We start from the raw sequence: 25,611 nt of genomic DNA on the forward strand, positions 1-25,611 counted from the left end.
TGCCCCCAAGTGAGTATTAGTCATTGCTCACAGGATGGGCCCTGCAATAATGCCCGGTCATAGAGGAGAGCTCTGAATGGGATCTAAGTGAGATGGAGTGAAAAGGCAGCAGCCCCCTGGGAGATCCTGCATGATGCCCTCTCCGACGCGGGGAGCCATTGCCGTGTGAGAACAAAGCAAGTGGGGTCAGCCCCAGGGTTCTCAGTGGCCAGGAGGCCCCTTGGGCAGGGAGCCCTGAGGAGAGTCAAGAGGCTTCACAGATGCTTAGCCAGACGGCTCATTAATCTGATTGCCTGTAGATCCCAGGCCATCAGAACAAGTGGGTGAAATTCCCGTCCAGTGGGCAAGGATGGACGCCACTAAAGGGCTGGCTGGGAAAACTCACCCATCCCTTTTTCTAAAGGGGGTGGTGGATTGCCCTAGGGCGGCGTAGGCAGAATGGCCAGCCCTTTCATGGACACCAGGGGGAGCCCGCAAGCCCTGCTCTCTCTCGATCACCATTAAGTTTCTTTAAATCGGGGCAGTCATTCTTAACAGCAACGATTTCCCTTCTTTAGAGGGGTAACTGCCCCCAGCAGAACATTGTCCTCAACTGAGGGAGCCACTGCTCTCTCATGACACGGACGAGGCTCTAAGAAAAATACTTCACTGGAAAGTAACCCTGAGCTGAGAGTTTGAAGGGGAGGGGGAGGAATTCCCCACAGCCTCATGTACAGTGTTAGCATCCAGAGCAGGGACCTGGCTGGGGCCTGAATCAGCTTCCACCACAGCAGCAAACACCAAGTCAGCCACTGACTTGAGTAAGCTGGGGCAGCCTCTTAGTGCTGGGCAGCGGGCAGAACCCAGCCCCAGACACTGACCATCCTGTCACAACCCAGCCACAGAGCTCTTCCCGCGAATGGCAACGATCCACAATTAACCACCAACGCAGAGAATCCCTGAGCTTCTGAACCAGTAAGTGCAGCTTCCTGCTTGACAAGCCGACCCCACACAAACAAAAATACAGACCGTCTGTCTGAGGCAGGGTTAGGCACCGCTCAGCTCAGTGGAGCCTGGTCCCTGCTTCCCTCGCGGGCAGGAACAACGGAGGAAACGTGCCTTGTTTGGATTCCTCCCCTGCAGCTTTTGTGCGTCTCTTGGAAGCACCATTAGCAACTACAATGCCACTCGCCCTCTTAGGGGGAGATGGGAGCACCGTGGCCAACTGCGCACATTCAAAAGATCACGAGAGGGGCTTAAAAATTATGATTTTGGGGGTGGGGGAGCCTAAAATTTGGGTTCATTTTATGTCATTTCTGGTTTCTGAATCATGGGGGTCATGTTTTCAAGCTTTTTCCTGCAACCATGTGAACTAGAAATTTAGGGCAAGGTGAGCAAGGGGGATTAATGAAAGCTGAGTGTGTCTTCCAATCACATGGATCCAGGAGCTGGGGCTTTAAGAAAAACACCAGATGTGGCAAGAGATGATAAAATTACACTGTGAGAGCTGTGCCATTACTGGCCCAATGCAATCACCACGGGGACATGAAAGTAGACAGAGCTTTGGTCACATGAGGCTGGGCTGACTCCAGCCAGAGAGTTTCACTGCAAGTCCCCCTGGGTTTCCCTTTGTTCATGAAGGGAGAAAGAGAAAGCCAAACTCGCCATCCCCAGGGCTAGCCGCCAACCCCAGACCGGTACACTGCAATGCTCCGTTCTCCTTCATCCTGGAGCCCCTGGGAGGTAGGAACATGCTCCAGTCCAGCAACAAGCTGCCTCTCTCTCTCTCTCCCCTAGGCCCGAGTTTAAAAACACTGCTCTCTGCTGGAACAACAGCCCCTATGATCTAAAGAAGGTAGCATGTTTTTTCCAGTTGGGCAGCTAAGTATCCCCCATCCCACCCATAGGTGCTAGAACTAGGGGTGCTGCCATGCCCCCTGGTTTGAAGTGAGGTTTACAGTTTGGTTCAATGGCTCTGACACCCCCCACTATATGAATTGTTCCAGCACCCCAAGCCCCCTTCCCCTCCCCCCCAAGTCCTTCCCCAAAAGAAAAATGCTTTGGGATGCTGGGCGTGTCCTTCGGCTCCTCCCTGCCAGCCCGGGCCCTGGTACCCGGGGCTGCGCCTTGCCATTCTCCGGGGTGGTGGAGCTCTCCCGAGGGGAAAATGAGTGTCACGCTTCTCCTTCAGCAGCGCCCAGGGTGTGCGTTTTGTGGGTGGACTGTTCAACCAGAAGCCTCCAAGTGAGCCGCTTCTCAGGTCTCCTGGTGCACGAGGGAGTCAGATGATCACCTGCAGTGGGAGGCAAGAGAAGAGACGTGTGACCAACACTCAGCCTCTGGGGCGGCAGCCAGCCCAGAGGACTAGGGTGAGCTTGGCAAAATGCTGACAGAGCTGGGGCCTGGAGTGAGAGGAACTCCTGGGTCCCATCCCCAGCCCTGCCACTGGCTCACAGTAGGACCTGGATCAAGTTGCTTAGGGCTTGTCTATACTGGGACACCCAGCTGTATTAATCCAAAGTAATTTAAAGTGGATTAGTTAAAACAAAAAAACCTTGCTCAGAATTAAAGTAGCATTAATTTAGTTAACTAAACCAAATTAAGGCCACTGTAATCCATTTTGAATGTTAATTCAGATTAACTGTCCTGTGTGTCGACAAGCCCTCAGTGTGTCCATGCCTCAGTTTCCCCAACTGTAAAGTGGGGCTAAGCCTACTTTTCCACCTCACGGACATGTTGGGAGATTTAGCAAGAGCTTTGGGGAACCATGCAAGGGAACAAGTGAGTTAAGGATGGCCTTATAACAGGCTGGTTGGGGAAGCCTTGGTGCTGGGTTTGCTACAACGCCCCATCCCTTCAGCCTTGCATCTAATTGGAAGGTGCTTGAAGGGTGAGGGCAGGTTACGGTCTAGAAAGCGCTCCCTGGCAATGCTGCCCTGGAAGATAATGGCTACAAGTCTCCAGGGGGTAATACAGCTCCAGCCCCGTAGCATGCCACACACACGCCAGCGTACACACACACAACTTATCCATACCCAGCCCCACCTCGAGGGTGAAGAGCCACTGGCAGCTGGTGCTTGACACCCAAGTCTTTCCTCTTCTATGGGAACAGAAATTTGGTCTGAGGACATGTCGCCCCCTCGACCAAGAGAGACCAGGAGAACGTTAGACTCTGCGCAGTGGGGACAGGATCTGGGTTTAAAAGGTCTCAAGGACCTCCCCTACAGAGCAAACCCAACAGCATCACGTTAGCTGCTTCATGAGGGCCTGAGTCAGCCAGCGTGGGCTGGGAATTCACGGTTCCATGGAATCCGGGGGTTTTCAACCGGCTGATACTTAGGAGCCCAAGCCACCCCCTCCCTTATCAGTGTGAGCTTTGAGCGTCTGACCAGGGGGTGTCCCCATACGTCAAAACTCAATCGCTACAAGACAATACACAAAAACAGGTGGCAGGGACTGCAGTAGAATGATCAACAGATGGACAATCTGCACCTGGAGTTACACAACACCCCCCCCCTTGCCTTGGGCAGCCAGCTCCCTGAAGGGCACCCCTTGCTGGGCAGCTCTTCTTGCCAGATCTACCACCACAGGAGTGCTAGCATGATTAAAAGCTTCACACTTCCTTGGAAACCCCCCCCCCTCCACTCATGCATTGGGATTATTGATAACACAGCCCCTCTTAGGAGCGCCTCTCCTGCCAAGGGACCAGCTCTGGTCCGAAGAGCTTTCAGTCTGAAGCCGTACTGTTCTCAAAGACATCAGGGTGCATGGAGGTTCAGATAATCAAGGGAACTGCTGAGACCGTAAAGCAGCAGGGCAGGTCAATGGGTTCAGGTTTTTAGGGAAAATGGCTCAAATGGCCTGGTTTGGCCAAGGGTTCACTTTGGGTCATGGACCAGGCAGGGCCTTCTCTCCCAGCACCTGGTTTTTTGCTGCCATAGTTAGGAAGGGTGAGTATTTGTAGTGGGGTAGGATCTAGGAATCCTGGACAGAACAGAACAGAGAGACCCCCAAGTCTACGTAATGCTGAAGGGTAGCGTTGACCAAGTACGATTTGAATCTCTGATTTCAGGGTAAGAAGCCTCAGCATTGGCCTCTAGCAGCCTGCTGAGACAGAGAAGGGCTTCACTGTTAGAAGGGAGGGTGATGGATGACTTAATTTGCCAAGACATCCCCACCCCAAAGAGCTATGCAAGCCGCACAGCTGGACTCACCACCCACATTAAGAGAGAGCCTCGCACCTCAAGTGGACAGATCATCTAATATCAGGGGCAAGGGATTCTGCCTAAAAGTGGGAGGGCCACAAGACCTCGCCCCCTTCATGGCCCTGCCCCCTCTTCCTCGCCCCCAGTGCCAGGGCCTTGGCAGGGAAGAGGAGAGGCAGGGGTCCGAGGCTGTGGTGAAAAGTGGACTGGCCAGGCCCATCCACTTTCAAAAAGTGGGAGGGCCATGCCCCACCCCCCACCCCTCTGTTCCAGCACCCATGCTGAGAGCCCAGGTTCACAGAGGCCAGTGGGGTTAGACCCAGAACAGCTGCCCAGGGCCAAGTCAGCAGACACCGTCCCCGTGACAGCACAGACCCTACACGCTCCGCAGCTGTTCTGTGGTGCTACAAGGGGCTGTCTGCACTGGGCACCACGCTCCAGCACGGCTTGGTCTGGTCTGATGTAGATAAAGAGACACTAGAAATCCCTCTCCAACCCTTCTGCATCACAGAGCAACCAAACGGGGTGCAAAGTCTCCTTGCCTCCCTGTGGCTGTGCCGGACAAGGGTCACAGGGCCAGTATACCTGCCCCTGCATGCCTGGCCATATGAGAGACTCTGGAGCCCCATGGAGGACCATCCCTCCCCTCCCTTTGGGCTCCATGGTGGTGGGATAATTAGGATGTTGTGTCTGTCAACGCAGGCCTGGCTCCTGCGCTCTGTTCTGTGGGCTAGAGTGGGCAAGTGGCTCAAGCGAGGAACAGAAAGGCAGCCCAGCTCTGCCTTTGGGGGAGCAATTTCACTGCCTCCCCCGCTGGCACTGCAAGCTCTGCCCCATGCTGGGCTGGGGGACTGGGGCTATTTCCCAGCCAGAGGCTGATGCAATAATCAGCTTTGGACTGAGCTATTTGTGTTACTTGTCTGAAATCGATCACAACAGAAAACCCCAACCAGGCCAAGCCAATTCCCCTCTGCTTGGAGAGAGGGATCCTTAATTGCAGCACAGGAAGTGTGTGTGTGTTTTCTGCGAAAGCTCCTAAGTCACTTGGGCCATAGTCCCATTGGAAGCCAAGGGAACCAGTGCTCCTTAATCACTTAGACCCACCAGAAAATCCCACCCTCTATTTCAGAACACTTCCATCAAAGCGCAGCCTAAGTCAGTCTGGCAGAGCCAGGCACAGAACCCAGGAGTCCTCCTTCCCTTCCCCCTGCTCCGACCACTGGAGGGCATTCCTCTAGTTGACCCACAAAAGCAGTGATGTATTACTCTGGGGTTATTGCTGCCTCTCACTCATGCCAGGCAATGGGAAGTCAAACCAACAAGGAGGTGGAGACTCAGGACCGTGTGTAGGTGTTGATGGCAGCATCATCTCCCACTCACAGAATTGCCACCCTTTCGGAGATGCGCTGCCAGGGCCTCACCCCATCCAGCGTCAAGGCGCAGGGTTTGGAGAGTCCAGCTGAACCCTTCTAGCCAACAGGGCTGGAGATGACCCGAGATGCAAGCTGGGCTTCAGTTTGCTGCCCTGGGAAATCTCAGGCTGGAGCCGACAGGCCATAGGACAGGTGCGTAGGAGGGATCAGTCGGTCCTGCAGGATTCCAGGGCAAGCGACCATTTCACACAGCTGCTGCTGCTCTGGAGGTGCCTTGTGGGGTCAGCCACGTTCTTCTGCGAGGAAGGACTAATGAGCCCGCAGGAACCAGAGAGGCCCACGACACGACGCAGACAAACCCTGTCCTAGCCTCTGGTAGAGCTGTTCCCTCTTTGAAACCTGCTGCCTACCCTTCACTGTGACACTGCTGCAGCCTATGGGGTGCCCGGCGAAGCAGAGAGAGCCCTGCTGAGCCGAGCTCTCCCAGACCAGCTGGCTCGGAGCTGAACCCGAACAGTCCCTCAAGTGCCCCTAACCCTCTGCACCCCGTGGCAGCAAATCCAAAGGGCTCTGTTACCTTCGGAGAACAAGGTTACGCTTGCCAAGGCTTATGACCTAGGGGCTGTCCTGAAACAAACTGCCGACGTGCCAGGTGTTCACACCTGTGTATCTGCCCTTTCAGCACTGCCCACTGCTTTGGCAGGTCCTTTGCTGGTGCAGTTACGTGTAATTCAGCGACTGGCCAGCAGGGGGAACCGGAGGCCCAGGCACCTATACCGGGCAGAACAAACCATGCCCGTTCCAACTCGCTCGGTCTCCATTAAGGGACAAGTGCCAGCAAACACCCCTGACGTGGCAGCCCGTCTGCCCCCAGGAGGCTGTTTCTGCATGTTCACGCTCCCTAGCTCCCCGGCCATCGCAAGGCAGGCTCCAGGCAGCGGGGCTCGGCGGTCTGCGGCTGCGAGAATGCCAGCAGCCTGCCATGGCACGGCGTCCCTGCTCCCCGCCCCCCGAGCAGCAGTGTCAGGGCCCGGATGGAGAAGTGGGGCAATGGGGATGGTTTCTCTCTGGGAAGGAGGTGGGGTCTGGGGAGCAGCTGCAGAGGAGTTCGCCCGCCCGCTCTGAAGCGTCACCCCGCACTCTGCAGCCCCGTATTACTTTACGCCTCCTGACTCGCCTGCAGTGACCGCGACAGCTGCCCAGGCCCATGCTGCAGAGCCCAGAGGAGCGTCCCAATGCCGAGGGCGCTTACTGAACTCTGAATACTTCGCGGTAGCTCTGCGGGCTCACAGCCCTCCCTGGGACACAGCCCTGCTCTGTTGCTCACCTGGACCGATCCCAGGCACAAATTCCCTGTGCTGTAGTGCCGGGGATAGGATCTGTGCACATACACGGTCGCCCAGCCCCGGCTCCCCCTAGCCGCTGCCCACCATCTTGGGGAGAGAGATGTGCCGCGAGAGCTTCCACAAGACCACAGCCCCACTGTCAACGACCATCAAGGGCAGGAAACACAATGTCCTGAAAACAAGCCCGGTCACCCAGCCGCGGGCATAAGAGACTCCCAGGTAAACAGCCCTGTGCGGCTCGGGCCTCAGAGCCGAAGATGATCCCAGCTCTGCACTGCCATAACACCACCGCAGATCCCATCGCTGTGGGTCAGGGCACCCCCCTGCCTTGGCCAGCGGCGGCTTTTCTAATGTAGGAAGCACCACAATTAAAATGTGCCATGAGGCTCCCATACAGACTGGGTGTGACGCTGTGGCTGCACATGGTCGATGCTGGAGAGCAGCCCATTTGCCAGCACTCCCTGCTGGGTCTGTCTGTACAGCCAAAAGCCCGGAAATCGGGGATAAAGTCCTAATAGGACTAAACTACCGGGGGTCTGTTGCTTTTCAGATCCAGAATTCAGTGTCCTCAAAATATTCCAGCATGTGGCAGCTGAGAGGCCGAGGACACGCTGCAGGCTGGGAAAAGGGGAGGTCACTGATTTGAGGTACACTCAGAATCTACCCACAGTCGCTGGCTGTTTCTAGGAGGGTGGTGCGGCAGGGGGTAGTTAGGGGTCAGCACCACAGGTGCCGACTTTCTTCTGCCCAGGTGGATGCTCTGCCCTGAGGTCCTACCCCCATTCCACTCCTTCCCCCAAGGTCCCCCCCTTCCCCCGCCTCTTCCTGCCCCACTTCTGCCTCTCCCCCCACCCCTGCTCTGCCCCCTCTCCCCCAAGTGGGCTCTGTCGCCTCCCCGCAGCACCTCCTGCCTGCTGCCAAACAGCTGATTGGCGGGTGGCTGGTGGGCACCCACAGTGTTGGTCCCTATGGTCAGCTTTAGGCCCCAGAGTTAGCGCCCCGTTAAGGCAGTTCCTGGTGCTGGGGTTTCTGACGCGGCCGGCTCACTAAAACCACGCTGCCCTGCTTCACGTTGGGCACGACCCCTTGGCAGCCAGAGCTAGAAGCTTGTGGCCTGGTGCTCAGAGGTGCGGAGCACCCACAGCTCCTATTGACTTGGGTAAGAGCTGGGGAGGGGGACGGGGGGGGCTTGGCACCGTCCAGGGCAGCGGTTGCTTGTACGTAAACGGTAGGCGTGAAGTCTGCAGAAAGCGGTGGCTCTCCTAGAGAAGGGGTAGCATACGGCAGCCGCATCCAAAGCCCAGCCAGCTGGCTCGGGGGCACTGCTGCCTGACAGCTGCTTTACGTGCCGCGAGCCTGGTGACTCTTTCCAGGGCCCAGAGGACAGGTGTCCACGGCCCCCAATGCTCTCCTCCACCTGGCAGCGTCAGCAGAGAGGCCCCAGGCCAGAGGAGCCGTCTCGTTCCTCCTGACTCAGCAGCGTTCTGACCGGGAGAAGGAGGTTCGGGTCCTCGGGCCTCTGGCTACTGCCCAGCTGGCTTATGTTGGGGATTTAAACTGGACGGCGCAGCGTGTGCGTATGATCCCAGGAGAAGCCGACAGACGCCCAGCTCTGGAATTCAGCAGCTTGTCCAGGCCACGCTGAGAGACAGATTTCCTTACGGCCGATCCCCAGCCAGCTGGCGGACAATGCAGAGCTCCCTGAGACGGGGAAGGGAGGCTAGCTGTGCCTCAGAGCCACCCAGGGGATCACAGAGAGCCCAGCTATCGCCTCCAGGCAGGGGCACAGTTCATACACGCTGGGGACAGGAAGCTCCTAGAGCAGGGGCGGGCAAACTTTTTGGCCTGCGGGCCACATCGGGTTTCGGAAATTGTATGGTGGGCGGGTCAGGGGAGGCTGTGCCAGGCTGCGCCCCCGCCCCCGATCCACCCTCCCCGCACCCCCCGACAGCCCCGTCCCTGGGACTCCTGCCCCATCCAACCCCCTCTGTTCCCTGACGGCCCCCCCCAGGACCCCTGCCCCATCCACCCCCACCCCCCACTCCCTGTCCCCTGAAACTGCCCCCCCACTGCCCCATCCACCCCCCCCGCCCCCTGACCACCCTGGAACTGCCCTCCCCACTGCCCCATCCAACCCCCCTCCTTCCTGACCGGCCCCCCAGGACCCCCGCCCCCCAACCACCACCCGCCCCCCCCGGCTCCCCGCCCCCTCCCCGCGCAGCACAGAGCACTAGGGGTGCTATGCCGTGCCGGGGAGTGCAGTAATCGCTCTCCGTAACGGCGCTGAGGCTGCGGGGGAGGGAGAACAGCGGGGGAGGGGCCGGGGGCTAGCCGGCCGGGCAGGAGGGGCCCGCGGGCCGTAGTTTGCCCACCTCGGTCCTAGAGCATCGTTCCCTCCCTGCCACTGAAACCCAGGTCCAGGGTTTAGCTCATCTCCAGCCTTGCTTTCCAAGCCAAAGCTTTGGGGAGCCTGTTGGGAGGTGGCTGATTCTAGCGGGAAGAGGAGAGGGGAGTAAAAGCTGGACCAGAGTCCTCAGCCTGCGGGGGCTGGAACCCCTGTTGTTCAGGAGCCCCTCCCCGGCCCACCCCATGCACGCTCACCTCTTGTTGGCTGTCGGCCGTTTTCAGCCATTTCGACCTGGCTCCGGTGCCCACCAGGGGTTTCTGCTCGGCGGGGAGGCCGCTGCGGGGGGAGTCAGCCGGCTCAGCCCCACTGCACTCCGAGATGGTTTTCACTTCTGGAGGGTTGGGCTTCTGCTCGGGGATGCGAGCCACTCGGAACCTGCAGACACAGCAGCGCATGGGTCAGAGACACTATGGTGGGGCATGGGGACGACCAGCCGCCCTGGGGGCACGAGCAGCCCAGCCAGCATTACCCCCATGTGCGGAACAGCCGGCAGGGCTTGACTTTGCACAGAGCCAGCTGCCTGAGTGTCGTGCATCTCCCCGCCTGGCCTTACAAAGGCCGGTATTTGCCCCATTACACAGATGGGGAAACTGAGGCACACAGAGACTAAGCAGCCTGCCCAAAGTCACACAGCGATGGGTAAGGCGACGATTGTGTCACGGCTATTTTTAGTAAAAGTCACAGACAGGTCGCAGGCAAAGAAAAATTCATGGAAGCTGTGACCTGTCCCTGACTTTTACTAAAAATATCCACGACAAAAAGGGGGGAGGGGGGACTGGGAGCTCCTGGGTCCCCCTCCGCTGGCAGCTCCGAGCGTGGGCGTCCCCCCAGCTGCCCGCAGAGCTTCCATCCTCTGGGGCGGCAGGGGTATGCTGCCACTTCCTGCCTCCCCAGGCGGCAGGAGACCCTGCAGCTCCCAGCCGGCGCTGGCTGAAGTCACGGAGGTCTTTGGAAGTTATGGATTCCGTGACCTTGGGGACTACATCGCAGCCTTGGCGATGAGTGGCAGAGCTGGAGGCCTGGCTCCTAATCCCCGTCTCTAGTCGGATGATCACACTGCATCGTCTGGGTTCAATACAAAGTGTTTGTGCATCTCGACTAGCCCTCCATACCCAGCCCACATTAAACCCCAGCCGGGGTAGATCCCGGAGATGGCTAAACAAGTCCACCTTGGCACCCTGCAGATAGTCTCCCTGGGCACCAAGAGGAGGCAGTGTGCCATGCCCAGTCTATGGCTCTGCTTGGGGAGGCCTGTTCTGTATGTAATATGGGGCATCTGGATGGCTTGTTGGCAGCGGGGACTGAACCCAGGATTTAAAGCCATGAGCCTCCACGGCCTGGGCTAGAAGACCCAGCTCTTAGCAGGCTCAAACTCTGATCTGGTCCAGCCACTAGAGCGGGGAGGAGAGCCCACCGGGTAAGGCCCTGCCCAGCTGTACATGGGACCCAGCTATGCGAGAAGCCCTCTCGGAGCAGAGCCATTCCAGGCCTGGTGGCATCGAGGGCTCGGGCAGGGGCTGCTGCCTCTGGGACTGGCTCTCTACAGCGGGCTGGGGATCATTAGGGGAAGGCTCCGTTTAACAGGGCCTGCCAGACAGCGGGGTTGAGATGAACAACAGGGTGCTGAGAGCTGCAGCAAGTGACCCATGCCTTGCCGTGTCCCCCTGCGCGCTCCTAGAGGTGGGCCCGAGCTGTGATGGGGGGCTGCAGGCCCAGGCCTCGGGGCAGGCCCAGCTCCACTCCTGACGGCTCTGCTTGTGACAGGCAACGACCCCCCGGCCCCCGGGACCTGCCCAGGGTCCCGCTCACCTGCCCACTGAGAGGATGGTGATCTCTCCCGGCCGGCTGGCCTTGCCGCCTGGCTTGGGGGTGACGCTGGCAGGAGCGGGGATGATGGCCGCGGCTTCCGGAGAGAGCAGCACCTCCGGCCACTTCTTCTGGCAGCAGCGGGTGCAGCTGGGGCCAGAGCGAGTGGCCAGGCCCTGCACCGTGTGCAGGTGATGCTGGTGCCGGCAGATGTGGGGGATGTGCGGTAGGAAGTGCAGCCTGCTGGGGAGAGACACAGTCAGGAGGGAAGGAGGGGGTGTGAGTGAAGCCCTGGTTAAAGTCTCCCTGCGAGGACGGGGCGGGGGGGGAGGCCAGGCCCTGGCCCAGGGGAGATACAGGTCATGCACATCACAGCCCTGATCACCTAGCACGCCCCCTCCGGCATCCCCACCACCAGAGCGGCCTGGGACGCTGACTACTCTGTACCTGCTGGCGAACACCAACACCCAGCCGCTCACCTGCACCTCCCCCCGGTGCCGTAGGGTTTAACCTGAGCGCAGCTAAGCTGGATCAGTGGGCGGAGTGACCGGCTGTATCCTTCCCCCGGCAGCCAGCTCCTGGATGTTTCCTAGAGCTGCCCACCCTGCGCAGCGACCAAGGGGTCAGCCTGGCTCACTCCCACGTACAGTAAGTGCGGTGGGTCCTTTGGTCACATGGTGGCAGTGTTGGTTTCCCAAGGGGTTACGGCACGTTTGCATCAAGCCCCGCTACAGCCCCGCTGAGTCCGGCAGGGGTTTGTCTTGGGACCCAGGGAGTTGGGTTTGGTCTGGGCTGCAAGACGGAGCCGTATCGGGACGTGGGCGCGTATGATTCCTTGTTGTCCTGGGGCTTCCTACAGGGAGACCCTTTGGGAAAAGGAGCGGTGCCAGGCCTGCCCCTCTGATGCCAGCAGCAGCCCTGGATTTTCCACACCCTGAACAGACTCCCAGCCTTCCCTGCTCAGGCAGGCCCATCTCCACTGAACAGCCGCAAACGAAGCCAGCATCAGCAAGGGGCTGCCGGCCCAAGGCCCTTACCTGTTAGCAGGCTTGTGGGTGGTCTGCACCAGCTGCTTGCTGTGGTACTCCTTCAGCAGCTCCTCCAGGGCCGCAGCGTTCTCTGTGCGAAGAAATTCAACATGGTCAATGAAGACAGATGCAAAGGGAGACACAAGACCAGCTGTTCAGCCATGGGTCAGCTCAGGGACAGAGTTAGACCGTCACAGGCCTGGCCCTACTTGTTCAAAGGTTGGGCTATGCAGGTTCACATCTGTGGCCCAGTTAGGGTCCGGGTGTTGAAAGACCTGTGCCCTTTGGCGTGCTGGCTAAGGAAACAGGGGACAGCACTCAGGTGCTGGAGTTGTACAGAGGAGCCTCTCTGGAAATCAAAGTCACTGGCCAGCACCGATGCAGCGCTCAGCAATGAAAGCCACATGTTCGGTCTCTCCCCTGAATGTAACATGTAGCCACACGGGTCAGAGATCCCTGCCTCCCTTGGTACTGTACTGACCTTTCTTCTCCGTGATCAGCTGCACAAGGATCCCGATGGTATCTTGGTTGGCATCGTCTATTCTGTACGCTGAGTTATTACCTGGAGGGGGAAACCTGGGTATTAAAACCTGCTGCCATTCTCCAGGCACAGTAACGCAGCGGTTCAGCACCTCACCCACGTCAGCTGATTAAGCCTCATGGTGATACACAGACAGGCAAGGGGTGTGCCCATTTTACAGATGGGGAAATGGAAATGAAAGGACTCCCTCAAACTCAGTCAGTGGCCTGGCCAGACAGAACCCAGGCACCCTGGCTCTCAGTCCAATGCCCTAAGCACCCTCCCCTTGCAGAGCTATGAAAAAAAAAAAGTTACATTTTCCCTGATGTGACATTTAGAGCCCTTCCCTGCAAGTCACAGAGTATTTTTAAATGCTTCTCTACCACACAAGTCAGCTGGTGTCCGGCTGGGAGTCTGCCAGTCCTTTTATTATATAGGAGTTCTATCACAATATGGTCTAGACAATACTTAGTCCTGCCATGAGTGCAGGGAACTGGACTAGATGACCTCTCGATGTCCCTAGAGGCCCCAGAGCCAGCTCTGTTATGCGAGGTGCTGTATACACACTCAAATCTGCTAGCCTGAAGAGCTCACAGTCTAAGCAGACAAGACAAAGGGGGCGTTATGCCAGTTTTACAGATGGGAAACAGAGGCACAGAGGAAATAAGGGACTTGCCCAAGATCAAGGAGACAAAGCTGGGAACTGAACTCGGATCGTCTGCATCCCAGAGCCTTAGCCACGAGCACAGACTCTCTTTAGCCCAGGACAGCCAGCCAAGCTGTCCCATTTCATTGCTCTCCAGCTCGTGCTGCCTTAGAGCAGGTGGCCTTTCCCGTACATTTAACAGGTCATGGGGGCGAATGGCCTGACCCAAAATCCCAGATCCACGCGTGATTCTGAGCCCCAACCAGGCGGCATGAGCTTGGTTCAGATCCTTAGGGCCATTCATTCTGCCAGCATTGCCAAGCTCTTCGCTCGCAGGCCCTGTCTCTTTCTAGGGTAGACATTCCTCTGGGCACTCCACCCCTTCCGGCCTTTCCCATGACCCTCAGATATTTTGAATACCAACACCACTACACCCGCTGGCCAGGAGATGACACTGCTGTCCCAGCCCAGCCCATGCAATCTGGGTTGTGCGGAGACAGCTGCGCCTTCATTCCCCCTTAGCACAGGGGGCTGAGGTTGCAGGCGATTGCTGACTAATGCAGCTGCAGCCCAGATGGCAAGGGGAGCTGCAGTCACAGCTCATAAAGCATCGCCTTGGGCCAGCGTCTGATCTCACACCAGAGAGGTGGCAAGTGACAATTAGCAAAAAATCCAGCTAGGCCTCCCAAAGCCAGTGGTGAGGTCTTAGGAGGGTGATGCCCTGGACTCTGAGCTAGTGCGATATGTCCTTGCAGGAGGCAAAGCAAATAGCGCTATCTGTCCAATACCCTGCTGTGCCAAGGATTGGCGACTGCTGGCTCCAGCAACAACCGATCTGTGGTTAGTTACCAGGCTCGCTGCAGGCATCCCTGGGAGCAATTCTCTGGCCTGGGCTGTGCCAGAGGCCAGACTAGATGATCACGATGGTCCCCTCTGGCCATAGAGTCGAGGACTCAAACTTGCAGAACACTTTACAGAGAGCAGATGGGGAAACAGACACAGAGAGAGGAAAGATGGAGTCCCAGTCAGTGCACCAGACCACACTGCCACCCCCTAGGGCATGCCCAGGAGCCAGCTGGCTCCTGCTCCCATTCAGCAATATGGGAAGAGCAGGATGGTCACAACCCCCCGGGTGACCCCAGGTTGGGAATCCCCTGCCAGGAACCATTCCATACAGATCCTTCCCTGACTCCTCTTCCCTGGGCGCATCAGAGGTAATGTTAGGCCGTCATCAGAGACGAGATCATAAAATCATAGAAGATTAGGGTTGGAAGAGACCCCAGGAGGTCATCTGGTCCAACCCCCTGCTCAAAGCAGGACCAACACCAACTAAATCATCCCAGCCAGGGCTCTGTCAAGCCAGGCCTTAAAAACCTCTAAGGATGGAGATTCCACCACCTCCCTAGGTAACCCATTCCAGTGCTTCACCACCCCACTAGTGAAATAGTGTTTCCTAATATCCAACCTAAACCTCCCCCACAGCAACTTGAGACCATTACTCCTTGTTCTGTCATCTGCCACCACTGAGAACAGCCGAGCTCCATCCTCTTTGGAACCCCTCTTCAGGTAGTTGAAGGCTGCTATCAAATCCCCCTCACTCTTCTCTTCTGCAGACTAAACAAGCCCAGTTCCCTCAGCCTCTCCTTGTAAGTCATGTGCCCCAGCCCCCTGAACGGGTACCCAATTCCACCTCCATCAGGTACCTGTGCCAGCTGTTCTCTCTTATCATGAGCCCAGCAGCCCTGCTGCTCTCCTCTAACCAAATCTTATGGCAGTGCCCGTCCTGAGGGGCTCAGCGAGTCTGACACCAGGGAGGAGCCCGGCCAAGCCCCTTGCAAAGCAGGTGGGCAGTGTCTGTGGCTGACGGTGCAGCCTGGTGGATGGGATGCTGGACAGGTGGCTGGCCACTGATGCACTGAGTCTCCTTAGGCTCGGGTGCCTCAGTTTCCCTAGCTGTACCATGGGTAGAATAGCACGTGAGATGACAAGCGCGTTATGTGCCCTGTATTATAATTAAGGATATGGTTTTGTCACGGATATCTGTAGTAAAAAAAGTCATGGACAGGTCGTGGGCAATAAACAAAAATTCATGGAAGCCTATGACCTGTCCCTGACTTTCACTAAAAATATCCATGACAGAGGCCAAGGCGGGTTCAGCACCCACTGCTGCTGGAGCTCCCGGGTCCCCCACCACTGTGGTGCATAGGAGCTCTGGGGTCCCCCTGCCCAGGGGGCTGGGCTGCGGCGGGGTCCCCTAGCCCCAGGGGCAGTGCTGGGCAGCTGCAGGGGGTCCCCCCTGACACAGTGGGGCAGCTGATGGGTCCCCCTACCAAGGCAGGGGCTGGGAACTGCGGGGACAGGGCTGGCTGGGAGCTCCAGCCCCAGGGCAGAAAATGTAAGAGATCAATGGAAGTCACGGATTCCGTGACCTAATCATTGCCTTAGTTAGAACGATTCTTTCGTTAAAAAGCAACTGGACAATCCTGAGAAGCCCCAGCCCTCTCAGATACTCCCTGGTCACTTCACTGTAGCTAACACTGATCCAGAAACTAGGTCAGCCCTAGCCCCCTTCTCATGCCCGACTTTTCTACACAGCAAACACTGGTGCTGCAGACATCAGGGACCGCGAGCCCCCGTAGCCATGGCGACGGCAGCTTGGGCTGGGCGCTTCAGGGTTATTTAACGTTCATTCAGCTCAGAAAACAAACAGGGGAGGTGCACTGCAGGGCAATCACCGAGGGCCGCGGCGGGCAGGCCAACAGCACGCCAGGCTGCCCTGCAGGGCTCGCGCTCAGAGCCAGCAGGCGTGCTGGACAGGTGTTGGTTGTCGCCGTGGTTCTAGATGGGTTTTGTGTTGCTTGGGAGTTCGAGTGAGGAATCAGGGTTTAGAGATGAGTCTATTTCTGAGGGATCTGGAGAGGGTGGAAGCCCAGGTCGGGGGGCTGGGGGGTAACACAGATGAAGGCACAGAGACAAATAGGAGAAGGCAAATGAAGAGGGTGCTTGGTCTTGCCATCTGTCAGTGTGTGTTGTGTAGGGGAACGGAGGGGGAAGGGGGGGAAGAGGGATGCTGTTGTGCGGTTACTTTGTTCATAGCCTAAGGGAGATGTAGCAGCTGCATAGAAATCACGCGTGGTGCCAACTCTCACATTTTAAGCACAAGTCTCACAATATTTGCCGTTTTCTTCTTAAAACTCCAGCCCCCGGAGTCATGTGATTACAACCGAATCTCAGGTTTTCATGTACAGAGTCCGTAGGCCTCACTGCTGCAGAACAGAGCCTGAAAACGTGACCCCGTAAAGGCTCAAAACCCAGAAACTCAAACAGACCCCCAGGTATGTTTAAGTCTCGTGATAAAGCAGCCATTTTCCTGGTTTTTTGGAGCCTGACTCAGGAATTGTGAATGCACGGGGGCAGCAGGCTCCGTTTTAATCAACTCCAAGCTTCCCTCGCTCCAGTTATGAGCCCCACACATCTGCATCACACAGTTTTATCTGGAGGATTCCCCTGCACTTCTGCAGGGGAATTTAAGAGAAATGAACGCATGCCCCCATCATGGGCTCTATGTAACAAAGAGGGTGGGCTCGACGCATGGAACAGGTCCAGAGCCCGTTGCCTGAAAAAGCGAGGTCAAAGAACGTTCCCACAGCTCCTATCTGGCCCAGGGACTAATGACAGAAGGGCAAAGCGAAGACCCAGACTTCACCACAGCTCAGGACTATCCCATGCCAGGATTTTGATTCAGATCCCGAAGTGGTTCACAAGCTCCACATATACAGTACTGCAGAAATGCAGCCACCTCTGGGATGGAAGGTACCAGCCAACTTGCACACAGCAAAGCATGCCAAAGTGGGGTGGGGCAGGGGAGTAATTTGCCCTGTTGTGTCTTGCCCATGAATGCTGTTCTCAAAAGCACCATGGCATTTCTATTGACCACACAGAAAAGGGGATTCCAGTTTTAAGTTGTCCCTAGAGAATTTCCCACACAGCAACTCTCAGCCACCTGGGTGAGATAAAACACTGGCTCACACTTGCCAAGTTCTGACCCGTGGACTCTGGGGGTGCCAAACCAGAGGATTAGGGATCTAAGCCATCCCCAGGCGCTACTAACCAGACTCAAAATGGGCCTCTTGTTTTCAGAGAACAATTTATCTCAAGGCTCTTGATCTACCCTGGGCTTTGTTTCTATTGTCTCCAGTGATGAGCGAGGCACCGGGGACAGGCGTCATGGGGTGACGGAAATGTAACAGCTGGTCCAAGCATCAATGCTGAAGAGACGCATTCCTATTGGCTGAAGTGCCAGGTGCATCTAAGGCAACCGCAAGCCAGCCTAGTCAGCCAAGTGCTATTGGTTAGGAACAGGCTGGCTTCTGGCTGAACTCCTATAAATAGAGAGAGTCTTCTGGGATAGTCACAGACAGCCCTGTTGCTACCCAAACTGGCCCCCTCCCATGCCACCACAAACAGAGGTATTAGAGTCTTAGTTACCCCTAGAATTGTGGCCTGTATTGCAGATAACAGCTAGATCTCAATGTGCTGTACAAGAGCTAAGTGTTGTACAAAGGGGGACACAATATTTTTATCTCCATTTGACAGATGGGGAAACTGAGGCATGGGGAGGGAGGCAACTTGCCCAAGGTCACACAGCAGGCCAGTGGCAGAGCTGGGAACTGAACTCAGGTCTCCTGAGTCCCAGTCCAGTGCCTTATCTACAGAGAGGGCTATGCCATTCCTAGCACAGTTTGGCTAACACCTCAGAAACCACCTAAGCATCCAAAACAATTATAGAGGACGCTGAGGCTAAAATAGCCCGAGATTCCAGCCATCAGGCACTGGGGACAGAGCATTCCCAGCAAAGGGGCCTCACCTGAGGAACTCCTTGCCACAAGATACTGGAACCTGACTGGGGGTCAGGGAAGGGTAGCACACGCCAGTTGTATAAAGTTGTCTCCAGGACTGATGTGCCCGTGATTCAGAGGAGAGCCAACCACAACCCACCCTTCTTCCTCAGCCTGTGTTACTTGGGCAGCTGGGCATTGCTGTGCCTATGCTGGGCACTGCAACAAATCCAGGCGCTGCAAAGTCACACCCCTGGGGAGAGGGGATTCAAACTCTGCTCCTTCCGAGGTGCTCTGCACCAAACATGCAGGACGCAGCAGCGTGAGCTACAAGAAGTCTCCCCTGACTGGGGGCAGCAGTAGGTGCCAGACCATCTTTGCAGCTCACACACTGGAAGGCAACCCTAATGCCCAGGTATTACAGCCAAGAAAAGAGGTTTTCAGCCTGCAGAGGCTCTAGTGAAGTGGGGGGTTGTGAGTTTTGACCAGCACCCTAACAGCAGATGTCACCACCAGTGTCATGAGTCATAGCATTATCCGCCCCCTTCTCCCTCAAGGCCCCAGGCTGGAGAACTTTCTTCAGGCAAGGACGACTGGATGGGGACTCCCATCACAGAGTTGCTGCCATTCCCCTACTAGCCAGAGGGGGTCACTACAGAGCAGCTAGAAACACATGCTCCTTTCCCTGCCCAGAGAGAATGACTGGGGCAGGATCCCAAACCCAAGCCTCTTACAAGACCCCAGGCCTGAATCTCTACCTGAGAGATGGCCAGATCCGATTGTCTCAGAGCAGAGCAAGCTCGCTCCAGAGCGGCCGAGCTCAGGCCCATTCTCCAGGGGGCTCGTTGTACAGCTTCATTCTGGCTTGCGTCTGGCAGCTCTGGACTCTCTTTCAGCAGCTGTTTGTCTATTCACAGTGCCACTGGGGTAAGGTTCTTGAAATACTGATTAACTAAGCATGGGGGGAAGATGATCTTGGGACCAGCCTTGGAATTGCTTAGAGAATTCTGGCACTGCATAGCCAGGCTGCTCCAGAAACGCAGCATGCTAGCCATCAAGAGCTTAGCAATAGTCAGGGACCGGGGGCAGCGGAGAAGCCCTCCTGTAACAAACCCACGTGCTGCAAACACACTCATTCTCATATGCACCCAGAGGGGAACCAGACAAGAGCCTGGCTCCTTAGGTCCAAACACTGAGACTTCTACCGCTTGATCTAAGAGCTCCCTAAGCTACCAGCAGATCCCCTCTCCAGGCCAGTCACCAGAGGGCAACCTCTCTCTCTCACACACACACACAATCCTTAACTAACCCGAGCCCTGTCCTCACTGAGAAATTCCAGAAGTGCCCCCCACCCTCGATCAAGCACAGGTGAAAAGGCTTATGCGTCCAGGGAGCAGGAGGGTTTATTACTGTGTCACCTGGACCCATAGAGAACCTGTGGCTAGCTTAACACTAGAAAGAGGTCTCCTGGCTGGAGAATGGGGCGGACTTTCTGCACAGCTGCAGGAAAGGAACTGGATGGACTTCAGAGGAAATGAACTGGCTACCGGAACTGAAATCAAGAGGAACAAAAACAAAACAAAAAGGGCGAGGAGAGAAGAGAAACTGAATTCCATCCGCCTTTAGCCTCTGGCTGGCGAGGCAAAGGGCCTGGAAGGAGGGCAAAGGAAGGGAGTTAGCAGATTCCTCTCCATGATCCAGCACCGCACCAGGGTCGAGTCACATGCCAAAAAGCAAAAGGATACAGCGAGAGCTGCTGGAACACTAGAGGATGGGACCATGATGGAGCGTAGGAATTCGACACCAGCCTGCCCGGCTTCCTGGGCAAACCGCACTCCGGGGGGACAAAAGGGAACCGCTGAGCTGCTAGCCCAGCAAGCACTGCTGGCGGGGTCCTGGCCAACGCCTTCCCCACTCAGATCCTCTCACCCATTTCCCTTCCCCCTAGCCAAAATCGGACTGTCAGCAGGAAGCTGCCTCACTGCTGTGACTTCCACCCCAAGCCTGACTGCAGCTCCCCAGGGCAGGATGATCCATGCACCAGGACAGAGGCCCCCCTCTCCCTGGTGTCAGCTCTGGCAGTAGTTAATGCTGCCAGCCGTGGGGAGACAGCGGTCTGCACACAGGAGGAGTAGCCACGTGCCCCAAGCCTGCTGGATCTCATGAACAAGGACAATGTTGCCTGCCTGCACTTCCCCCTTTGGGCCACTAGGGGCTGCTGTGCTACACACGATGCAAGCGGCAACCTTAGCGGCTGCCAGCAGTAGGGGGTGCCCTGAGCTGCCCCACACCCATCCCACCCTAAGCCTAGCAGCAGGGGCCTCCACCCCCGTGCAGGAAGTTAATGGAGGAGGGAGCTCAGGGCAGCCCCTCCCCGGCTGGAGCCTGCGCAGGGCAGCGGGACGGAGCTGGGGCATTGTCCGGGGACCCCAGGCCCGCCTTGGCATGCCCTGGAAGCTGCATCTGCAACCTGTAAATCATCCCACCCCATGTGCACATGGAGGGGGAGAGCAGGGAGAGTTCAACTGACAGACAACCCCTCCCCTGCCCAACCCCCCATCAAACATAACGAGGATTTAGTTTAAATCTCCTGGCGTTTAAGCCAACCTCACGTTTCTGGAGGTTTCCGACTCACAACCTTCTGTGTCCCCCCCACCCCCATCTCGCGCGGACGGTCATGGCCCATCACTCTCCCAAGGATGGCGAGCCCTTGGGCAGCGCTGTTCAGTCCTCGCCCGTGTAACTGCAGAGGTGTCTGGCGGCCTCTCCTGCAGCAGCTCCTGCCCTTGAGGTAACCTGCTGAACAGGGCTTTGTTCCCTGCGGCAGGCCCTGACGCGGGAGCTCAGGAACTCACGAGCTCGGGGCGACCTCTCCACTGGCTCCTCCACATCGGCCCACCCCTCCCCGGCTGCAGTCAGGGGCTCTTCTCAGTACACCGCCCAAGGGAGGGGATCTGCCGTCAGTGCTGGGAATGAGGCACCCTTTGCGGGTAACCCCACACCCCAGGAGACGTGGGGCATGGAAGGGGTTAGTTGAGAAGGACTGACAGCGCCGAGGGGAGGTAAAGTCACTGGAGCTGCACCAGGGCAAGGCCGACACCAGAGGTGCTGCATTGCTAGAGAGTGGATCCTGCTGGACCACCCAGGAGACGTTCCACCAAGGAGGGAGCATGGACTGGTGGTCAGACCAGGGGGCAGTGGGCCAGGCAAGCCCACCGCTGCCACCACTGGTACTGCACTGTGCCTCGGCTGTAAGTCGGGGGATAATACCAGCTGCCTGGGAGATGTGAGAATTCACAGCTGTAAAACGCTTTGGGATCCTTGGGCAAGAGAGACACTGTGGGCCAGACCCTCGCTGGGGTAAACAGGGTTTGGCTCATTGATTGGACTGGCGCTCTCCTGATTCACACCAGCTGGTGCTCTGGCCCACAAAGTGCAGAGCGTTAGCTGCTAGACGCGAGGCAATGCAGCCACTCAGCCGCTGCCAGGACTCTGTGCTCTGCCAAGGAGGAGGTGGCTTTCCAGGCTCACTCTGGGCACCCTCGCTAGCCGGTGTCCCCAGCGCTCACCATTGCCCCAGCTCGTGAGAACTCAGGTGGTGCAACACGGCCAGTCCCCCTCCCTCCTGGCTCCATGGCAAGGGAGAATGCTGCCACAGGAGAGCGGGTGGAGACAGGGCAGTGAGACGTCTCTACAGGAGGGGTGAACTGATCAGTCCTGCTATGGGCAGCGTGGGACTGACGCAGGGTGACCTCCCTTTCCCTCTAACTACAGGAGAGGGAGTTTGTTTAGAGAGCAAAGAGCCAAAAGCAGACAAAGAAACAAACCCAGAGCCCCTGCCAGAGGAAGGAGCTGGTGACTAAGGCGTTTATCACACGAGATCTTGAAAAGAAACTGCTCCCCTCCCTCCCCTCAGTTGATCCTTGCACCCCAGGTGGGCAAGAGCTCCTGGGTTCGAGTGCCTTAGCCGCTGGCAGCCTGCCTAGAGACCAGAGCAAATGCGCTGGTGCGGTCAATGCACCTGGGCTGCCGGGTTTCCCAGCACATATCCACAATGCCCGCTCTGCCCCCACTCTGCCCATGGGGTGGGGGACTCAGAGGCCAACCTCTCCCCTCTGCCAGGCTGGGGCATAGCAGGGGCTGGTCTAGTTCTTGCACATCATCATCATCTTCGGTATTTCCAGTGTGCCGGTCATGCCACCCAAAGGGCGGGCACAGATCAGCCAGGGTGGGGCGCTAGAGCGGCAGTAGGGAGTCTGGCATCTGGGGCTGCAGTGCCGCAAGGCAACCCAGTGCCCTCCTACTGCTGGGGGCGGCCCCTGCTGCCCCTAGTCGGTGCTAGGCACGAGCGCTCAGGCAGGGATTGCGGGGAGAACGCGCAGAGCCCACTCGGTGGCCCTTACCGCCTCTCTCTGCCTTTGCCACCTCCTCCTCGCTCTCCTTGTGGGCCGTGCAGTGGTAGCCCTTCTTCTTCAGCAGGTTGCAGAAGAGGATGCCCAGGAGCCCCATGACGCAGAAGACCGGCACGATGGCCAGCACGGCGTACTGCGTGGCGTTTTCCTCCCGCTTCCCGTCCCGGGTGCCATTGGGAGCCGCCCTCTCATCCCGTCTGTGCAGGGCCTCGACGTTCCTCGCCAGCCGGGTCAGCCACTGCTTCGCGCCTGGAGGGAAGAGGGTTAAAAGAGAGCCTGTATTGACGGTGGCCTAGTAGCTTGAGCACTAGACTGGAGGCCAGGAGACCTGGGTTCTAGTCCTGGCTCTGCTGAGTGCCTCAGTATCCCCATCTGTAATATAGGGATAATGCTACTTGCCTCCTTTGCAAAGAGCTAGGTATGTTGATTAAGAGGGAGGGAACATGCCTTTGCCAGGCAGTTATCTTAGGCACCACTGCCTACTTGTCAGTGAAATGTTCATTTTTTGGTTCATGTTTCCTGGGTTTCAGTTGAGATTTCTGGAAACATGGTCAGGTTTTTGGGGAGTTGGTTTCAGTTTTTCCTTGAAAACTGGGAAAAATCAACCCATTCTGGGGTAACTGAAGGGCTGTTTTGTGAGGGGTCTGTGACTCAGTGGGCACTCTGTGCCCAGACCCCTTGTGCTGGAGAGCTGTCGCTCTGCAGCAGGGCGCAGAAGTGGCTGGGATTTGGGGAGCCAGGCCCCCGTCGTTCAAGCTAAAATGCTGGTCAACAGCAGGACATCGCTCCGGCTTTCAGTTCCCGCCACCGCCCCCAGGAAAGAGACAGTCACGGATGGCTCAGGACAGGCTGCAAGGGGCCTGCTGAAACAGCAGCCCGGCCCCAACTCCCAAAGCACAGGCTTCCCATCCCCCAACTCCTCCTCACCCCAAAGAGTCTCCCTCAAGGAGCCCAGACCGGGCTCTTCAGCCTTGCAGGGAGTAAATTGTCCCACTGTAAGCTCCCCTCCCCCACCTGCACTGCCCACCCCTTTGCCCCTTCCTGCCTGCAGTTTTCACCACAGGTCCGGCCCCCTGCCCCTCCGGCCAGACTGGACACCGGAGCCTGGCCCAGGTAAGAGCGGCCCAGGGAGCCTGGGCCGCTGTGGGTACCACAGACCCTCCACCTGCCTGGGGTGGGGGTCCTGAGAGCAGCCCCTGCCCCACGTCCCCGCCCTGAGCACATGGAGGGTCCGCAGCTCCCTGTGCGGCTCTTACCCCAGCTCTGGCTCCGGCTTCCGGCCTGGCCTGCGGGCGGTGCCGCGGGGGCCGAAGAGCCGCAGCCGGGGTAAGCGCTCTCCCACCGACACAGCACTGTCCACATGGGCACTTTTGTCGGTCAGGGGTGTGTATTTTTCACACCCCTGACCGACAAAAGTGTTGCCAGCAGAAGAGGTAGTGTAGTCATAGCCTCACGCAGCCCCTGGGCAATACTGATCCCCCGCCGGGGATTCGATTTCGGATACGCCCACAGCTGGAACAGAGCTCGGGTGGGCACCAGTGGAAGGATGGGAAAGCAGCTCCTGCTAGCTCCATTCCAGCAGGACAGGGGAGAAGAGATCCCACACCATAAAAAGGCGTGGGCCAGTTCTCCTCCGAAATGCACATCCGCCCTCCTGCCTCCCACTTGGAGTGAGCAGAAGGGGGATCCGTTCATGGCTTGGGAACCTGTTCAGACACACCTCCACTCCCGTCCTTGGGGAGACCGTTCCAAAGGGACGCCAGGATCAGACCACACATCTGAACTGGCTGGGCTGTGGCAGGTAGGCAGAGGAATCCCCACCGGGCCATCCCCCCACTCTTTCCATCCAGTTCCCTTAGCCAGGGCCTCTTCAAAGCACTTACTTGGCTACAGAAGCCCCACTCCCAGCCCTCCTATGCATATGGCAGCAGCGCCCTGGCTTCACCATCCTCCACGCTGAGGGTGGATGGATAGCCTGTAGGGGTGAGTCAGGTTTCCAACTAGGTCCTAGACACTGTGGGCAAGGACAAGGGGCCAAGTGTTCTACTCTTGTGGCCCTGGGAGCTTTTGTGACCATTCAGGATCTAGGTTGTTACAGGCCTAACCCACTGCAGGGCTCTGCTGGGATCCAAACCAGTGCCTCCGGGAGTTTCAGGCTAGCCTGGCCCCAGGTGAGTCCACACGTGAATCACACTTTGCAGACAAAAAGAAAAGGAGAACTTGTGGCACCTTAGAGACGAACAAATTTACTTGAGCGTAAGCTTTCGTGAGCTACAGCTCACTAGATGAAGTGAGCTGTAGCTCATGAAAGCTTACGCTCAAATAAATTGGTTAGTCTCTAAGGTGCCATTTTTTGCGGATACAGATTAACACGGCTGCTACTCTGAAACTTTACAGACAGGGTTTGTTTCCTTCCATCCAGCTCCACGTGACCCCCCGCAATGCACCCCGCACACCCCCAGATCTGAATGCGGCAATCTCAGCATGGGTGGGGAGGGACTGCCCCCCAGAGAGGAGCTTGCACTGCGGTGATATCCCCACACCCTCCTGCAAGGGCTGTCTAGCTAGCTAGCTCACCACCGAGCACCTGGAAGGTGTGGCCCTGGTCGACGTGGGTGGCACTCACATGCCTGGGATGCAACTGGGCAGATATGTGGTCCGTGAACTTGACTGCGCACGCAAAGTGGGCTTGGGTGGTACAAACAGGCAATCCACGTGACCAGGCACACGTGGTGCATGCAATTATGAGTTTTAACCATTATTATAGTTACCAGCCCCACTAACTAAATCCGCCTCTACGTCAATTCCCCTTGCAGGTTGTGTCAGCCATGGTGTCCCCCCCTTCCCTGTCTCCCGCAATGGTGCTGCTATGCACTGTGACAGCAGCTGAGGCGCTGTGCCCTAGAAGCAGCTGCATTGCAGGGGTCTCTTGCTTCAACACGCTGTTTGTATTACAACAGCGCCTAGAGGCCAGGGCTTCGCTGGGCTAGGCACCGTGCAAACTCTGAACACGAGACAATGCCTCGCCTAAGCAGCTCTTTCTCTGTAACT

The 25,611-nt window shown here is 57.4% G+C and overlaps 1 protein-coding gene across 2 annotated transcripts in view; it reads right to left on the minus strand.

Annotated features, from left to right (window-relative positions):
• Window positions 1-2,020: 2,020 nt before the first annotated feature.
• The window catches only part of RELT (RELT TNF receptor), an 81,068-nt gene continuing 57,477 nt past the window's right edge, over window positions 2,021-25,611 (minus strand). Inside the window, exons 6-11 of one of the 2 annotated variants that reach the window (XM_073316148.1) lie at window positions 22,552-22,809; window positions 12,626-12,706; window positions 12,154-12,235; window positions 11,120-11,356; window positions 9,505-9,685; window positions 2,021-2,272 (exon numbers count right to left, since the gene is read on the minus strand). In XM_073316148.1, coding sequence (XP_073172249.1) covers window positions 2,261-2,272; window positions 9,505-9,685; window positions 11,120-11,356; window positions 12,154-12,235; window positions 12,626-12,706; window positions 22,552-22,809 — 851 coding nt within the window. In that variant the 3' untranslated portion in view covers window positions 2,021-2,260. Of the gene's footprint in view, window positions 2,273-9,504; window positions 9,686-11,119; window positions 11,360-12,153; window positions 12,236-12,625; window positions 12,707-22,551; window positions 22,810-25,611 lie in introns of both variants that reach the window. The other variant, XM_073316052.1, reaches the window with a different exon arrangement.

This window comes from Lepidochelys kempii, chromosome 1 (assembly GCF_965140265.1).
Source record: "Lepidochelys kempii isolate rLepKem1 chromosome 1, rLepKem1.hap2, whole genome shotgun sequence".
Taxonomy (NCBI): Eukaryota; Metazoa; Chordata; order Testudines; family Cheloniidae; genus Lepidochelys; species Lepidochelys kempii.